This window comes from Anomaloglossus baeobatrachus, chromosome 1 (genome assembly GCF_048569485.1).
Source record: "Anomaloglossus baeobatrachus isolate aAnoBae1 chromosome 1, aAnoBae1.hap1, whole genome shotgun sequence".
Lineage (NCBI taxonomy): Eukaryota > Metazoa > Chordata > Amphibia > Anura > Aromobatidae > Anomaloglossus > Anomaloglossus baeobatrachus.
In genome coordinates this window covers 615,643,827-615,661,823 of record NC_134353.1, presented here as the reverse complement: position 1 = coordinate 615,661,823, position 17,997 = coordinate 615,643,827, and the positions used below count along the sequence as shown (strand labels likewise).

The window sequence follows — 17,997 nt, the reverse complement described above, 5'->3', positions numbered from 1 at the left end:
TGTTCAAGACCGATGGGTGAGAGACATTCTGTCTCACGGTTACAGGATAGAGTTCAGCTCTCGTCCTCAGACTCGTTTCTTCAGAACCTCTCCGCCCCCGCTCGGGCCGACGCCTTTCGGCCTGGCGACAGCCCCACGGGTGTTCACCAAAGTCATGGCATCCGTAGTGGCGGTCCTACACTCTCAGGGCCACTCGGTGATTCCCTACTTAGACGATCTCCTAGTCAGGGCACCTTCTCGGGCGGCGTGTCAACACAGCCTTACAGTCGCTCTGGCGACTCTCCAGCAGTTCGGGTGGATAATCAACTTCCCAAAATCCCAGTTGACACCGACCCAATCACTGACTTACCTCGGGATGGAGTTTCATACACAGTCAGCGGTAGTCAAGCTACCGCTGGACAAACAGCTGTCCCTGCAGGCAGGGATACAATCTCTTCTTCGGGGTCAGTCATACCCCTTGAGGCGCCTCATGCACTTCCTGGGGAAGATGGTGGCAGCGATGGAGGCAGTGCCGTTCGCGCAATTCCATCTGCGGCCACTCCAATGGGACATTCTCCGCAAATGGGACAGGAGGTCGACTTCCCTCGACAGGAACGTCTCTCTGTCCCTTGCAACCAAGACGTCTCTTCAGTGGTGGCTCCGTCCCAATTCTCTATCGCAAGGAAGATCCTTCCTACCCCCAACCTGGGCTGTGGTCACCACGGACGCGAGCCTGTCAGGGTGGGGAGCGGTTTTCCGCCACCACAGGGCTCAGGGAACCTGGACTCCGGTAGAGTCCTCCCTTCAGATCAATGTTCTTGAGATAAGGGCGGTGTATCTAGCCTTATTGGCCTTCCATCGGTGGCTGGAGGGCAGACAGATCCGTATACAGTCGGACAACGCCACGGCCGTCGCATACATCAACCATCAGGGAGGCACGCGCAGTCGTCAAGCCTTCCATGAAGTCAGGCGGATTCTGCAGTGGGTGGAAGCCACAGCCTCCACGATCTCCGCAGTGTACATCCCGGGCGTAGAAAACTGGGAAGCAGATTTTCTCAGTCGTCAGGGCATGGACGCTGGGGAATGGTCTCTTCACCCAGACGTGTTTCGAGAGATCTGTCGCCGCTGGGGAACGCCGGACGTCGATCTCATGGCGTCACGACACAACAAGGTCCCGGCCTTCATGGCACGGTCTCAGGATCACAGAGCTCTGGCGGCGGACGCATTAGTTCAGGATTGGTCGCAGTTTTGACTGCCTTATGTGTTTCCTCCTCTGGCGATGCTGCCCAGAGTGTTACGCAAGATCAGGTCCGACTGTCGTCGCACCATTCTCGTCGCTCCAGATTGGCCGAGGCGATCGTGGTACCCAGATCTGTGGCATCTCACGGTGGGTCAACCGTGGGCGCTTCCAGACCGCCCAGACTTGCTGTCACAAGGGCCGTTTTTCCATCTGAATTCTGTGGCCCTCAACCTGACTGTGTGGCCATTGAGTCCTGGCTCCTAGCGTCTTCAGGATTATCTCAGGATGTCATTGCCACTATGAGACAGGCCAGGAAACCAACGTCCGCCAAGATCTATTACAGATCTTGGCGGATCTTCTTATCCTGGTGCTCTGATAATGGTTTTTCTCCCTGGCCGTTTGCCTTACCCACTTTTCTTTCATTCCTTCAATCCGGAATGGACAAGAGTTTGTCACTCGGCTCTCTCAAGGGACAAGTATCGGCGCTCTCCGTATTTTTTCAAAAGCGCCTGGCCAGGCTTCCGCAGGTCCGCACGTTCCTGCAGGGAGTTTGCCACATAGTCCCACCATACAAGCGTCCGCTGGAACCCTCGGACCTTAACAGGGTGCTAACGGCTCTTCAGAAACCACCTTTCGAGCCGCTGCGGGAGGTTTCTTTATCACGTCTTTCACAGAAGGTGGCATTTCTAGTGGCAGTTACATCACTCCGAAGAGTGTCGGAGCTTGCAGCGCTGTCATGCAAAGCCCCCTTCCTGGTTTTTCATCAGGATAAGGTGGTTCTGCGTCCTGTCCCGGAATTTCTCCCTAAGGTGGTATCCCCTTTTCATCTCAATCAGGATATCTCCTTACCTTCATTTTGCCCTAATCCAATTCACAAATGTGAAAAGGATTTGCACTCATTAGATCTAGTGAGGGCACTCCGGTTCTACGTGTCTCGCACGGCACCCCTGCGCCGTTCAGATGCGCTCTTTGTCCTTGTCGCTGGCCAGCGTAAGGGTTCGCAGGCTTCCAAGTCAACCTTGGCTCGGTGGATCAAGGAACCGATTCTTGAAGCCTACCGTTCTTCTGGGCTTCCGATTCCTTCAGGGCTGAAAGCCCATTCTACCAGAGCCGTGGGTGCGTCCTGGGCATTGCGGCACCGGGCTACGGCTCAGCAGGTGTGTCAGGCAGCTACCTGGTCTAGTCTGCACACTTTCACGAAACACTATCAGGTGCATACCTATGCTTCGGCAGACGCCAGTCTAGGTAGGCGAGTCCTTCAGGCGGCGGTTGCCCACCTGTAAGAGGGGGCCGTTTTCGGCTCTTTTTATCGAGGTATTCTTTTACCCACCCAGGGACTGCTTTTGGACGTCCCAATTGTCTGGGTCTCCCAATGGAGCGACAACGAAGAAGGGAATTTTGTTTACTTACCGTAAATTCCTTTTCTTCTAGCTCCTATTGGGAGACCCAGCACCCGCCCCTGTGCCCTTCAGGCTGGTTGTTCTTTTGTGTACACATGTTGTTCATGTTGAATTGTTCTTTTGGTTCATGGTTTTCAGTTCTCCGAACATCCTTCGGATTGAATTTACCTTAGACCAATTTATAAGTTTCCTCCTTCCTGCTTTTGCACCAAAACTGAGGAGCCCGTGATGCACGGGAGGGTGTATAGGCAGAGGGGAGGGGTTACACTTTTAAAGTGTAATACTTTGTGTGGCCTCCGGAGGCAGAAGCTATACACCCAATTGTCTGGGTCTCCCAATAGGAGCTAGAAGAAAAGGAATTTACGGTAAGTAAACAAAATTCCCTTCTTATCACACTCCAATTGCACTGATTTTCTCAGAGAATCACTTCTGGGCATGCTCAGAAGTAAAAAAAATGAATCCGGTACATGCTTCCGGCATTTGATGCATGCCAACGGATTCTGCGTGCATAGACTTTCATTATGCACCATGCCGCACGCGGCGCTGTGCGTTTTTGTTTTTTTGTTGTTTTTTTTTTTTGAGACCAAAAACGTTGCATGAAACGTTCCATGCGGCCACTGCATTCATTAATTAAGCCGCGTCCGGCAAAAAGCCGGATGCAACGCAAGGTCATCGGGCACAATCCGGCGACGATACAAATCAATGGGGATAAAACGGATGCAGTACCGGATCCGTTTTAACCGTTTTTTTCCGGATTGTGCCGGATAGGAAATACCTGATGTGTGAAAGTAGCCTTAGGGATTCTCCTAAATTCCTGAGAACAGTTCTCTTGTCTTCTGCTGTCCAATTAAATACAGTTACAATCCAAAATGTATGTTCTAAGAAACCAAAAGACCGTCTGTATTAGATGTTTGTTCTGGGGTCCATGACTACATGAATCCAGGCAGTTTCTTAGCCTCTGGCCCATACAGGAATCCTCAAGAACATAATCTTTTCATTCTGGGACAGATCTCCTCCAGGTTCGCTCAGCAGAAAGATCCACTTACCTTATCGTGTAAAGACTTCTTTTGGCTGGTGGCTCAGCTTAGACAATTTGGCTAAAGCAACATCTTTGATTTGACATCCCGCATCATCAGTAACAGATGCCATCAAGAGGAGTTGGGGAGCAGTTATCTCTCAGGTTGCCTTCCAATGCATGTGGCTGACAGACATGAATGTACAAACTTCACACTTTGAGTCCACTTCAAATTAAGAGCAGTAGAAGGATCCCTCATATCAGCAAACCTTTGCTTCAAGGAACCCCGTGTCAGGATCTAGTCACAGTATCACCACAGTAGCTCTCTACAAAATCAAGGGAGCACAAAATATGGGAATCTGCTGGAAATCTGAGGAAGAATCTCTTTTTGTAGGGTGTAACATCACCTCCTTTCCTTTTTCGGCACTTCAGTTAAGAGGTTCTGACAACATTCATGTAGATTTGCTAATTTGAACAGGTATACATATGAGGGAAGTGAGCCTGAATACCGAAATCTTCCAGATGCTAACCAAGAAAGGCAGTTGGCTAGAAATAAACCTATTTGTGAATCAGAATACAAAAGGAGATCAATATCACTCCTTGAATTCAAACAATTCTTTGGCAAAGGTAGACTCATTCGCCCACCCAAGGAAGTTCAGGCTGTCTATGCGTTTCCTCTAATTCCCTTACTACCATGAATATTACAAAAATTCACAACAGAGAAAGTCAAAAACCATTCTAATAGCAGCTCTGTGGCCAAAAAGTAGCTGGTTTGGGGCATTTAACATCTTGAAGGTGGAGGACCCTCTTATGCTTTCTCCAAACTACGATTTTCTACATCAAGGTCCCATATATCATACGGCCTCCAAGAGTCTGTGACTGGCTTTTGCAGCCTCAAGCCTGAAAGCTAGAGGCTCCTAAGATAGCGTCATGTATACCCTGCAGAAAACAGATCATAAATACCATCTCCAATAAAATATAGAAAACTTTCACTTTATAGTGTCAACTTCCCTGGATCCATTTCATCCACACATGGGCTCGAAATTTTAAATTTCCACAGATTGATAAATCTTTAATGAATAGGTATATTTGCTGGAACTGGCATGCCGATATATACAAGACTGGCTGAGATATGCAGCAACTTAATATTCTGTTGAGATTGCTTTGAGGGTATGAAGAGATCCAGGAATGACTACAGCTCGGCCTGACTTCAGACACTGGCATACAGTGCCGGACACAGACATCCAGGGTCCTGGTCCGGGTATGGCGGACAGGGCGGGTCTAATAGATATTTACGCCAATGAGTTCATGCAGATAGGGGAGACCCGGCCCACCGCCAAGAGAGATGAATCAGAATATGCTGCTGAGCAGGTAGAGCTGTATGATTTATGTTTTAGCAGTTGTATCCCTTGGCTTATCTCACAATGATGGGAAATCTAATGAGCTGACCTCTATGGTACAGGCTGCTGCTGATTTAAGGAAGAAGCCACCATTCATGTTCGACACATACAATAATGTCAGAAGGCATCTGTATATAAGGCGAAAAGTCGCCTATTTTGTACAGATATTTTGCAGCATTTATAGAGCAAAATCTGTGCATGTTACCATGCTGAAAATGTGAAATCCACGATTAATTCTGCACAAAGAATTGACGTGCTGCAGACATGAAAATCCACACCACAGGTCATTTTCCATACAAAAATTTTAAGCAACAAGTAGATTTGTTGCATTTTTCCTTACTTTAGCTGTTACTACGCACTGAGAATATTCTACATGCGTTAAAAAAGGAACATGTGAACTTGCCTATAAAGTAGCAAGAATACGTAGTAATCAGTACTGTTGCATTTCTTTTAGGTGAGCGGCCTTATCTTTGTGACTACCCGGAGTGTGGAAAAGCCTTTGTTCAGAGCGGACAGCTGAAAACTCACCAGCGCCTTCACACAGGAGAAAAGCCATTTGTCTGCTCAGAAAATGGTAAGTGCAAAATATCCTGTCCTTCAGTGATTCGTACAGGCAGATTGTCCATGCAACAATTAAATAAACAAGAATATCCATAAGAGCTAGTAAGTAGTGTTGAGCAGACCCGGACTGTAAACGTCTGGATCCGCGTGGTTTCATGCTATCTCCGGGCCTGACCTGGGCGCGAGATTCCGGGTGCACGATCCGGAATCGGCATTTAATAAAAAATGAAAAAACAATAAATGAGCGTTTCATACTTGCCGAGACTCTGTCGTGGCGGCATACTGCTTCCGGGTCGCGCTTTCACTTCCTGTGCATGCAATCACACAGCTTTCCGTGTTTTCCCCGCCCACCGGCCGTCCTCTCAGCTGTGATTGGTTGCAGGCTGACGTGGCCCCCCAGCCTATGGGGAGATAAGGTATGCACACCAGTGACTATGTAAGGGGAATACATGGAATAGCAGAAACTGCTGTGTGAATATTGACTTGAAAAATCCAATAGCTATATGCAAGAGTGAATATGTGAAAAATGGAATCTGCATTACTGCCATGAACATATGAATCAAGAGAAATTTAGCTACTGAATTGATCAATGCAATAGAGCCCCAACACTACGCCAAAGTATTTCTCTACGTTGGGGTCCCTTGCTTGTGTGTGTCCTCTCATGCAGTTAAAAAAACTTACCGTGTATGGGAAGCTGAGACCCAGGCTATTTATGCGTATGATATGGAGCCTCCTGCCTCCATCACAGACCTCTGGGACCCTGTCCCCTCTCCTTGTGTTATCCAGGCATCCTCTCTCTTCCTCCACCTGTCTTCTGGGCCTCCCTGGCCTCCGTGATGTACCCTTGCAAAGCAAACGCCACATGGTACAATCCCTTGACGTCTAATTCGTCCCATCCACCCTCCCATCATACGCAAAAACCTTGAAAAAGGCCTAACGTAGGCCGAAACGTCGGCTTTTGCTCTATTGTGGTGGCGTTTTCTTTTTTGCAAATAGTCCAATAAAATAACACTTTTTTTGCATTTATTCTCTATGTCCTATTTTGAGTGCTTGGGATCCAATATATTACTTACAGGTTTGTGTGATGCAGGTATCTGATAGACTCCTGTGCCATCACACAAAGCTAGGGTTTAGCAGCAGCCGTGCTCCGCTATTAACCCCTGCCATTACCCCGACTGGCACCGCATCACACCTGCAGGAAGAGCCCGGTATCGCACACCGGTATGGTCATATCTAATAGAAGCGGCAATACTGGGCGGCTGTGGGCTGAGGATATACCAGCCCCCAGCCGGCGTTATCATGGCTGGGGATGAAAATAGGGGGAACCGCACGTGGTTGGTTTTTTTTTTTTTTTTTTTTTTTGTTTTCTCTTCTTTTCTACGCTGCAGTCACACTTGTGAGGAACTCCCACAAGTCTGACGTTGCAGAACAGCTGCAAACTTCTGACAGGAGCGTGCATGTGTTACTCGGTATATGCACGCTTATGTTCAGACAGCATACAAATCAGAGTGAAGAGGGGGTTAATGCCGCGCATCAGCCAAAATGAAGATGTAGCACGTTGATGTTATAAACGTATTCTTTTATTCCATCGGTCTACGCGTTTCGAGGATATACCTCTTCTTCATAGTATGATACTATGTTGATGCACTGGTCCTGAAGAAGAGGTATATCCTCGAAACGCGTAGACCGATGGAATAAAAGAATACGTTTATAACATCAACGTGCTACATCTTCATTTTGGCTGATGCGCGGCATTAACCCCCTCTTCACTCTGATTTGTATGCACATCCACGTGGGGCTGCAGCAGACGCCATCATCCTATGCTCTCAGTGGTTGTGACTATCACAACCTTTTCAGGTGAGTGTATTTTTCCTGATCTACCTCACTGGTCTGTTGGTATTACACTATCAGCGCTCCTTATTTTTCAGTTTATATGTTCAGACAGCAGCAGGCTGTGCCGGGTGATGTGAGACCCGCACTAGTCGGACAGCGCATCATCGGCACTGCTGCACACTTCTGACAGGAGTCTGCCAGCAGGTGGAAATTTGGTGCTGAAAGCTGGTGTAGACTATTTCAGCACCAAATGTGCACCTCCTGGCAGAAAACCACGGCAAAAATCACGGGCAAAAAAACGCGGCAAAAAAATTCCGCCAAAACACCGCGTTTTTTTGCCAGGAGGTGTAGATTGGATGCAGGAATATGGTATAAAAATTTCAGCACAAAATCTGCATCTCTTGGCCAAAAAAACTGCGATTTTTTTTTTTTTTTTTTTTTCTGCTAGGAGATGCAGGTCTGTGAACTCAGTGACCTCCGCCTGAGGTCAGGTTACCTGCGATCCCAGATGAAGGACCCTGGGAACTTCCAGCTGCGACCGCAAATGACCTGAGTGACGTCACTACTCAATGCGCAGCTCATTTATTCTCTGGAGCTCTAGAGAGCGGTCGGTCGTGCCACTCTGTGATATTCAGATGTAGCAGTGCTGGATGTGTCGGCTTGGGACTTCTCCTGTGGATTACGTCGGAGCTGCAGGGTGTTTGGGCTTAATAAAGAGGTGAAGGAGGAGATGTTTTGTACTTTATTTCATCATCCACTGCCACATAGGCAGATGCCCAGCTCAACTATACAGCAATACCAACGATGACCAAGAACTCCATACTGGAGGAATAACCTATATCCAGTGGTTGGCTATAATAAGCAGGAGTCATCTTATCCTAGCCTCTCGGGCATAAGCCTTCTAGCTTCCACAAAGCCCCATATGTATATTGATTGAGGATTCCTCATTGAAGGACGGATTCAATTCCCTGATTTGTTTGGATGTAATTCCATCATATACATGATTCCAAATGTTTGGACATCCCCTGAGGAACCTCCGTCTGATTGAAAGTCCTGGAGGGGAAACGCGTCGGGCAGAGAACCGCCTAGGGCGGTGAAGGACGAGCTATTATGCTGGCATATTGATGAACTATTGATGAAGTGTGGCATAGTAAAATGACTGTACCCTAAATTGAGTAGTACTGCACCCCAGATGGAAGACAAATATACATAAAAAATACTTTATTGATACCATTATGACTACATGGTGAGAGGCATGAGTGAGAATCACTGTAAATTTTGTAAGGCCCCTCATCAGGGATAGTAGCACGTACTAGTGGACAGTAAAGGGTCAATTAGGATCAGTCAACGTAGAGTGGGGGCACCATAGCGCTATATACTAGGGTGCCGACCCCCACGGATAGGAAGGGGGAGAATAGGGAAGGTGCCCAAGGACTCCCCTCTGACTACTAACTATGCACCAATAGATTGGATTTTAACCTGCACTATGTTATAATTGTTCTGAATAAAATTTATATTTTTTATACAATATGATGAAGGGGTTGTTTGTTTTGGTTTAAATAGTCGATTATACCCCATTCGAAAAGTAAAATTCCTTTTTGAGGTTCTGTTAGCACATATAAATAGAAAAATAAGCCCTATGGCAACAGTAACAATTCACAGGTTATGTGGAGGAGGTGCTGGACAGAACACACAGTTAACCACAGGGAGGTGTAAACGCCTGGTCTGATGAAGCATGGCACATGCAACACGTGAAACGCGCGTTACCCTGGGGGAGGGGGGGGTGGGACTCCCGGTCTTGCACTATTAGCACTTTAATTGTTGGTGATACTTTGAATTTTACAGTTATTTGTATGTAGCGTTGATTGTACTTTGTGCTGTCCAGCACCTCCTCCACATAACCTGTGAATTGTTACTGTTGCCATATGGCTTATTTTTCTATTTATTAGTGCCAAAGTCTCTCTTGTCCTTACACTTACATGTCAATTGTGTGTCTAACATCTATATGATGTAATAAACCCTTAGTCCATGCAACAGTGGAAAGTTTGGATAGCATTTCCTCTTAGGCTAGTTTCACACAACCGTCTTTTCGCCGGATTGGCAGCTCTGGCGCACTACAGTACAGTGTATATAGTACAATGGTAGCGCGACAAGCGCTGGTCACATGCTGTCATGTGACCGGAGCATGTGACCTGGAAGTTGCCGCGCTGCCATTGTACTGGAGTGCACCAGGGATCCGCCAATCCGGCGAAAAGCCGGATGTGTGAAACTGCCCTTAAAGGGAGTTTTCTTCAAAATTGTGTTGCCCCCCTCCCCCCCCCCCCCCCTTTAAAAGAGAAGCAACTTAATGCAAACCCCTGAGGCAACCATCCTTCTGTTCCAGCAATGTCTTGCCTTTTTAGCCATCTTTTTATGATAATAGTGTAACCATGTTTTCTTTGTCGCTCCATTGGGAGACCCAGACAATTGGGTGTATAGCTTCTGCCTCCGGAGGCCACACAAAGTATTACACTTAAAAGTGTAAAGCCCCTCCCCTTCTGCCTATACACCCCCCGTGCATCACGGGCTCCTCAGTTTTTATGCTTTGTGCGAAGGAGGCTGACATCCACGCATAGCTCCACATCTTAGTCAGCAGCAGCTGATGACTATGTCGGATGGAAGAAAAGAGGGCCCATAACAGGGCCCCCAGCATGCTCCCTTCTCACCCCACTCTGGTCGGCGGTGTTGTTAAGGTTGAGGTACCCATTGCGGGTACATAGGCAGGAGCCACATGCTGTTTTCCTTCCCCATCCCTTAAGGGCTCTGGGTGAAGTGGGATCCTAATCGGTCTCCAGGCACGGGGACCGTGCTCCCTCCGCAGCCCCTGGGGAATCTGCTGGACAGGAGCCGGGTATCGTCAGGGACAAGGCCCTGCTACTGTGAGGTACTCTGTGTCCCCTTGGGGGACCGCGCATGGAGCGCTTGTGCCATACACACTGCAGCACTGCTGGGTGTGTTAGTGCGCCGGGGACTACCGCGCCGACCGCGCTTATTTGCCGGCCGCGCTTATAACTTTAGTCCCCGGCTTTTGCGGCCTAGTATCGCATATTCCCTACCCCAGGCCTGCCAGTCAGGGGAAGGGCGGGACGCTGCACAGGACGTCAGCGCTGAGGGCTGGAGCATACTTTGTATCCTCCTCCCCCCTCACTCAGCACAGTGGGGCACCAGATTCCCGCACTTTCTAGGGCACGCCCACGGCCCCCTCCTCCCCACAGAACGCCGACAGCCATTCCTGTCAGCACTTCTGACGCTGGAGAGGAGAGACAACACGGCTCTGGGAGGCCCAGGCAGGGAATCTGGTGATCACACAACCGTTTTGAGCGGTCGGTAAGCAGCACCTGAGGTGCTGGCCCCACTGAGTGCCGAAGTGTACATATATATATATATATATATATATATATATATATATATATATATATATATATATATATATATATATATATATATATATATATATATATATATATATATATATATATATATATATATATATATATATATATATATATATATATATATATATATATATATATATATATATATATATATATATATATATATATATATATATATATATATATATATATATATATATATATATATATATATATATATGCTTATATGCTATACATTTACACTGTACGGTCGCACTGTTGATTTTTGGCTATATACCCTCCTGGATTGTACTCAGAGGAGACAACAGCATGTCGTCCGCAAAAAGCAAGGGTGCCAAAGCACAGGCTTACTTTGCAACCTGTACCTCATGTGCGGCTATACTACCGGCAGGTTCCACCGACCCTCATTGTGTGCAATGCTCGGCCCCTGTGGCACTTACTCAGCCGGAGCCTCTGCTACTGGTGGCCCAGGTGGAACCACCTGCTACCACTGTCCAGGTGACAGGGACGGAGTTTGCAGTATTTGCTGACAAACTGTCTGAGAGTATGGATAAATGGTCTGCTAAGATACTAGAAGCCTTACAGTCCAGACCGGTGACTCAGGCCCCGGGCACTGTTGAATCATTGACCCCAGGCCCCCCTCAGTTGGAGCAGCAAAGTGCTCCTGGGGTGACACATAGGTCCCAGGGTGAGGTCTCTGACACGGACCGCAGTCCCAGGCCGCCTAAGCGGGCTCGCTGGGAAATTCCCTCGACTTCATCACACTGTTCAGGGTCTCAGCAGGAGGACTCTCTGGATGATGAAGCGGAGGTGGCAGATCAGGATTCTGATCCTGAGGCCGCTCTCAACCTAGATACACCTGAAGGTGACGCCATAGTGAATGACCTTATAGCGTCCATCAATCAGGTGTTGGATCTTTCTCCCCCAGCTCCTCCAATTGAGGAGTCAGCTTCTCAGCAGGAGAAATTCCGTTTCAGGTTTCCCAAGCGTACAATGAGTACGTTTCTGGATCACTCTGACTTCAGAGAGGCAGTCCAGAAACACCGAGCTTGTCCAGATAAGCGTTTTTCCAAGCGCCTTAAGGATACACGTTATCCCTTCCCCCCTGACGTGGTCAAGGGTTGGGCTCAGTGTCCCAAGGTGGATCCTCCAGTCTCCAGACTGGCGGCTAGATCCATAGTTGCAATGGAAGATGGGGCTTCACTCAAAGATGCCACTGACAGACAGATGGAACTATGGTTGAAATCCATCTATGAAGCTATCGGCGCGTCTTTTGCTCCGGCATTCGCAGCCGTATGGGCACTCCAAGCTATCTCAGCTTGTCATGCGCAGATTAATACAGTCACACGTACGTCTGCTCCGCAAGTGGTGTCCTTAACCTCTCAGGCGTCGGCGTTTGCGTCCTAAGCCATTAATGGTGTCCTGGACTCTGCGAGCCGTACGGCGGTAGCATCCGCCAATTCGGTGGCAGTCCGCAGGGCCATGTGGCTACGTGAATGGAAGGCAGACTCTGCTTCCAAAAAGTTCTTAACCGGTTTGCCATTTTCTGGCGACCGCCTGTTTGGTGAGCGATTGGATGAAATCATTAAACAATCCAAGGGAAAGGACTCATCCTTACCCCAGTCCAAACCAAACAGACCTCAACAACGGAAGGTACAATCGAGGTTTCGGTCCTTTCGGTCCGCGGGCAGGTCTCAATTCTCCTCGTCCAAAAGGCCTCAGAAGGATCAGAGGAACTCCGATTCATGGCGGTCTAAGTCACGTCCTAAAAAGACCGCCGGAGGAACTGCTCCCAAAGCGGCCGCCTCATGACTTTCGGCCTCCTCACACCGCATCCTCGGTCGGTGGCAGGCTTTCCCGCTTTTGCGACGCCTGGCTGCCACAGGTAAAAGACCGTTGGGTGAGAGACATTCTGTCTCACGGTTACAGGATAGAGTTCAGCTCTCGTCCTCCGACTCGATTCTTCAGAACATCTCCGCCCCCCGAGCGAGCCGATGCTCTGCTTCAGGCGGTGTGCACTCTGAAGGCAGAGGGAGTAGTGATTCCGGTTCCCCTTCAGCAACAGGGTCACGGTTTTTACTCCAACTTGTTCGTGGTGCCGAAAAAGGACGGATCCTTCCGTCCTGTTCTGGACCTAAAACTGCTCAACAAACACGTAAAAACCAGGCGGTTCCGGATGGAATTGCTCCGCTCCGTCATCGCCTCAATGTCCCAAGGAGATTTCCTAGCATCAATCGACATCAAAGATGCTTATCTCCACGTACCGATTGCACCAGAGCATCAGCGCTTCCTGCGTTTCGCCATAGGGGACGAACACCTTCAGTTCGTGGCACTGCCTTTCGGCCTGGCGACAGCCCCACGGGTCTTCACCAAGGTCATCGCAACAGTAGTAGCAGTTCTGCACTCTCAGGGACACTCGGTGATCCCTTACTTAGACGATCTGCTTGTCAAGGCACCCTCTCAAGGGGCATGCCAACACAGCCTGAACATTGCTCTGGAGACTCTCCAGAGTTTCGGGTGGATCATCAATTTTCCAAAGTCAAATCTGACACCGGCCCAATCACTGACATATCTTGGCATGGAGTTTCATACTCTCTCAGCGATAGTGAAGCTTCCGCTGGACAAACAGCGTTCACTACAGACAGGGGTGCAATCTCTCCTTCAAGGCCAGTCACACCCCCTGAGGCGCCTCATGCACTTCCTAGGGAAGATGGTAGCAGCAATGGAGGCAGTTCCTTTTGCGCAGTTTCATCTGCGTCCACTTCAATGGGACATTCTCCGCAAATGGGACAGGAAGTCGACGTCCCTCGACAGGAACGTCTCCCTTTCTCGGGCAGCCAAGGCTTCCCTTCAGTGGTGGCTTCTTCCCACTTCTCTGTCGAAGGGGAAATCCTTCCTACCCCCATCCTGGGCGGTGGTCACGACGGACGCGAGCCTGTCAGGGTGGGGAGCGGTCTTTCTCCACCACAGGGCTCAGGGTACTTGGACTCAGCCAGAGTCCTCCCTTCAGATCAATGTTCTGGAGATAAGGGCAGTGTATCTTGCCCTAAAGGCGTTCCAGCCGTGGCTGGAAGGCAAGCAGATCCGAATTCAGTCTGACAAGTCCACAGCGGTGGCATACATCAACCACCAAGGCGGAACACGCAGTCGGCAAGCCTTCCAGGAAGTCCGGCGGATTCTGCTGTGGGTGGAAGCCACAGCCTCCACCATATCCGCAGTTCACATCCCGGGCGTAGAAAACTGGGAAGCAGACTTTCTCAGTCGCCAGGGCATGGACGCAGGGGAATGGTCCCTTCACCCGGACGTGTTTCAGGAGATCTGTTGCCGCTGGGGGATGCCGGACGTCGACCTAATGGCGTCCCGGCACAACAACAGGGTCCCGACATTCATGGCACGGTCTCAAGATCACAGAGCTCTGGCGGCAGACGCCTTAGTTCAGGATTGGTCGCAGTTTCAACTCCCTTATGTGTTTCCTCCTCTGGCACTGTTGCCCAGAGTGTTACGCAAGATCAGGTCCGACTGCCGCCGCGCCATCCTCGTCGCTCCAGACTGGCCGAGGAGGTCGTGGTACCCGGATCTGTGGCATCTCACGGTGGGCCAACCGTGGGCACTACCAGACCGACCAGACTTGCTGTCTCAAGGGCCGTTTTTCCATCTGAATTCTGCGGCCCTCAACCTGACTGTGTGGCCATTGAGTCCTGGATCCTAGCGTCTTCAGGATTCTCTCAAGAGGTCATTGCCACTATGAGACAGGCTAGGAAACCAACGTCCGCCAAGATCTACCACAGGACGTGGAGGATATTCTTGTCTTGGTGCTCTGATCAGGGTTTTTCTCCCTGGCCATTTGCCTTGCCCACTTTTCTTTCCTTCCTTCAATCCGGATTGGAAAAAGGTTTGTCGCTCGGCTCCCTTAAGGGACAAGTCTCAGCGCTCTCTGTGTTTTTTCAGAAGCGCCTAGCCAGACTTCCACAGGTACGCACGTTCCTGCAGGGGGTTTGTCACATAGTCCCTCCTTACAAGCGGCCGTTAGAACCCTGGGATCTGAACAGGGTGCTGATGGCTCTTCAGAAACCACCCTTTGAGCCAATGAAGGATATTTCTCTCTCACGCCTTTCGCAGAAAGTGGTCTTCCTAGTAGCAGTCACATCACTTCGGAGAGTGTCTGAGCTAGCAGCGCTGTCATGCAAAGCCCCTTTCCTGGTGTTTCACCAGGACAAGGTGGTTCTGTGTCCGGTTCCGGAATTCCTCCCTAAGGTGGTATCCCCCTTTCATCTCAATCAGGATATCTCCTTACCCTCTTTTTGTCCTCATCCAGTTCACCAATGTGAAAGGGATTTGCACTTGTTAGATCTGGTGAGAGCACTCAGACTCTACATTTCTCGTACGGCGCCCCTGCGCCGCTCGGATGCACTCTTTTGTCCTTGTCGCTGGCCAGCGTAAAGGGTCACAGGCTTCCAAATCAACCCTGGCTCGGTGGATCAAGGAACCAATTCTCGAAGCTTACCGATCTTCTGGGCTTCCGGTTCCCTCAGGGCTGAAGGCCCATTCTACCAGAGCCGTGGGTGCGTCCTGGGCTTTGCGGCACCAGGCTACGGCTCAGCAGGTGTGTCAGGCAGCTACCTGGTCGAGCCTGCACACTTTCACGAAACACTATCAGGTGCATACCTATGCTTCGGCAGATGCCAGCCTAGGTAGGCGAGTCCTTCAGGCGGCGGTTGCCCACCTGTAGGAAGGGGCCGTTTTACGGCTCTATTACGAGGTTTTACTTTACCCACCCAGGGACTGCTTTTGGACGTCCCAATTGTCTGGGTCTCCCAATGGAGTGACAAAGAAGAAGGGAATTTTGTTTACTTACCGTAAATTCCTTTTCTTCTAGCTCCAATTGGGAGACCCAGCACCCGCCCCTGTTCCCTTCGGGCTGTTGTTCTTTGTGTACACATGTTGTTCATGTTGAATGGTTTCAGTTCTCCGAAATTCCTTCGGATTGAATTTACTTTAAACCAATTTATAACTTTTCCTCCTTCTTGCTTTTGCACCAAAACTGAGGAGCCCGTGATGCACGGGGGGTGTATAGGCAGAAGGGGAGGGGCTTTACACTTTTAAGTGTAATACTTTGTGTGGCCTCCGGAGGCAGAAGCTATACACCCAATTGTCTGGGTCTCCCAATTTGAGCTAGAAGAAAAGGAATTTACGGTAAGTAAACAAAATTCCCTTCTTTGTGCACATCTCAACAGATGGGAAACCATGGCAAGAAAGGCCGGTCCAGTTACTCCATCCGCCTCACTATGAGTGATTCCATCAGGGTTTTTTCATCTGCAGTTTTTTGGCAGATTAAGGATGCTTTCACATCAGCGTTTTTTGACAAATGTAAAAAAAACCACCCGCAAAGCGCAGATGACTGGATGCTGCTGAATTATTGTTGAACGCAAGTGTTATATTACAGAATCCTTTCACGAGAGAGCTCATGCCAGGCTGCTTTCTGGGCATGCTCAATAGAGCAAACAGGATCCTTTCTATCAGCATGCCACCGTTCACATGCGGTTGCGTGCGATTCGGTCAGCATCCAAGTCACATGCAGTATTTGGACGCAGCTCAAAAACGCTACAAGTAGCGTTTTTGTAAGGAGGTAAAAAACTGAAAATCAACGGATCCGGTATATGACGCTTGCAAACGCATTTTACCGCGATTACATTGACAATTAATTGAAATGACAACGCATTTGTCAAGGATCCAGTCACATGCGTTTGACGTCCGTCAATAAAACGCTGATGTGAAAGCAGCCTAAGATGGAAAGCCCAATGTAAGTGCTCAGCGTAGAGCACAGGGTTGTGATTCCGGCCTTGTATTGAAAGTGCTAACAAAAAATAAATAAATTTACCTCCTGAAATGCTACCAATAAAAATGTAAACTTTCCCTTTAAAAAAAAAAAAAAGTGTCAATGGAAATATAAGGAGTTTCCATGTTACTGTTGATTTGTAAAGTGCTGTGGAATATGTTGGTGCCATATAAATAAATTAATTTAAATAAATATTATTATTATTTATTATTGGTAGGATATAGACCCTGGAAAAGCTACATGGCTGCCAAACACCAATCCAGCAAAATATGCCCCCAAATTCAAATGCCTCCTCGGTGCCACTTTCCTTACTGAGCCCGTGTAGTGCTAAATGTTAGTGTCAATCAGGAATCCATAATGAGTCTGTCTTTAAGAAACCCTTTTACGATACTTTAAACTTACCCCCAACCGTGTTTCTCCAAGAATAAGACCTCCTCCAAAAATAAGCCCTAGTGCTTTTTTGGGGGGCAAAAAAAAATAAAAGACAGTGTCTTATTTTTGGAAAAACACGGTATCAATGAACAGTGACTGATCTGTAAATGTGATGTCATTACATATTGATGACAAGATGTGAGGGTATGGCAGTGAATTAGGAATGTATTTGTTTATATATTAGGGTGTTTAAAAATCTAATTTATTAAAGAAAAGCTTTACATTCCCTCTTTGTAATTGTAATTTCCCCTTTATTTTTTCTTACCAGGTTGTATGAGCAGATTTACTCATGCAAATCGTCATTGCTCCAAGCATCCATATGCAAGACTAAGAAGAGAAGAACCAAGCAGCAAAGGAAGCAAGAATCAAGTCGCTAATAACAAAGATACAGCACAGTGGTTGGAAAAGTGAGCTTCAGTGCTTTTTTTTTTTTTTTTTTTATTTTTTTTATTTCCATAGAACATTGTCATTTTGTAGTCCTAGGGTGGTGGTTGTTGTTGTTGTGTTTTTTTTTCTTAACCCCATAGCGACGGCCTAACGTCTCAAGACGTCGGAAAAACAGGGTACTTATTCTGTTCCGACGTCTTGAGACGTCAGGCCGGAAAAAGGTTGTAGCGCCCCCCAGTGACGAAAAATCTCGGGGGTTTCAGCTACCGGGGGTAGCTGAGACCCCCAAGATTATGAATCGGGGTGTTTTTTTTGTTCCCCGATAATGTGATCGCCGGTATACACCGTATACCGCCGGTCACATTAAAAAAAAAAAAAAAAAAATGGCAAATACTACTAATTTCTTTCTCATCTGACATGATCAAACATGTCAGATGATAAAGAAATATAAGCCCCTAGTGCCCCCAAAGCCCCCGGTAC

At 48.3% G+C, this 17,997-nt stretch overlaps 1 protein-coding gene across 1 annotated transcript in view; it reads left to right on the top strand.

Moving 5' to 3' along the window:
* Positions 1–17,997, top strand: part of ZNF367 (zinc finger protein 367) — a 41,765-nt gene that overhangs the window by 16,258 nt on the left and 7,510 nt on the right. Inside the window, exons 3-4 of the mRNA XM_075340490.1 lie at positions 5,489–5,608; positions 17,399–17,537. Of these exons, the coding sequence (XP_075196605.1) occupies positions 5,489–5,608; positions 17,399–17,537 (259 nt within the window). The remainder of the gene's footprint in view (positions 1–5,488; positions 5,609–17,398; positions 17,538–17,997) is intronic.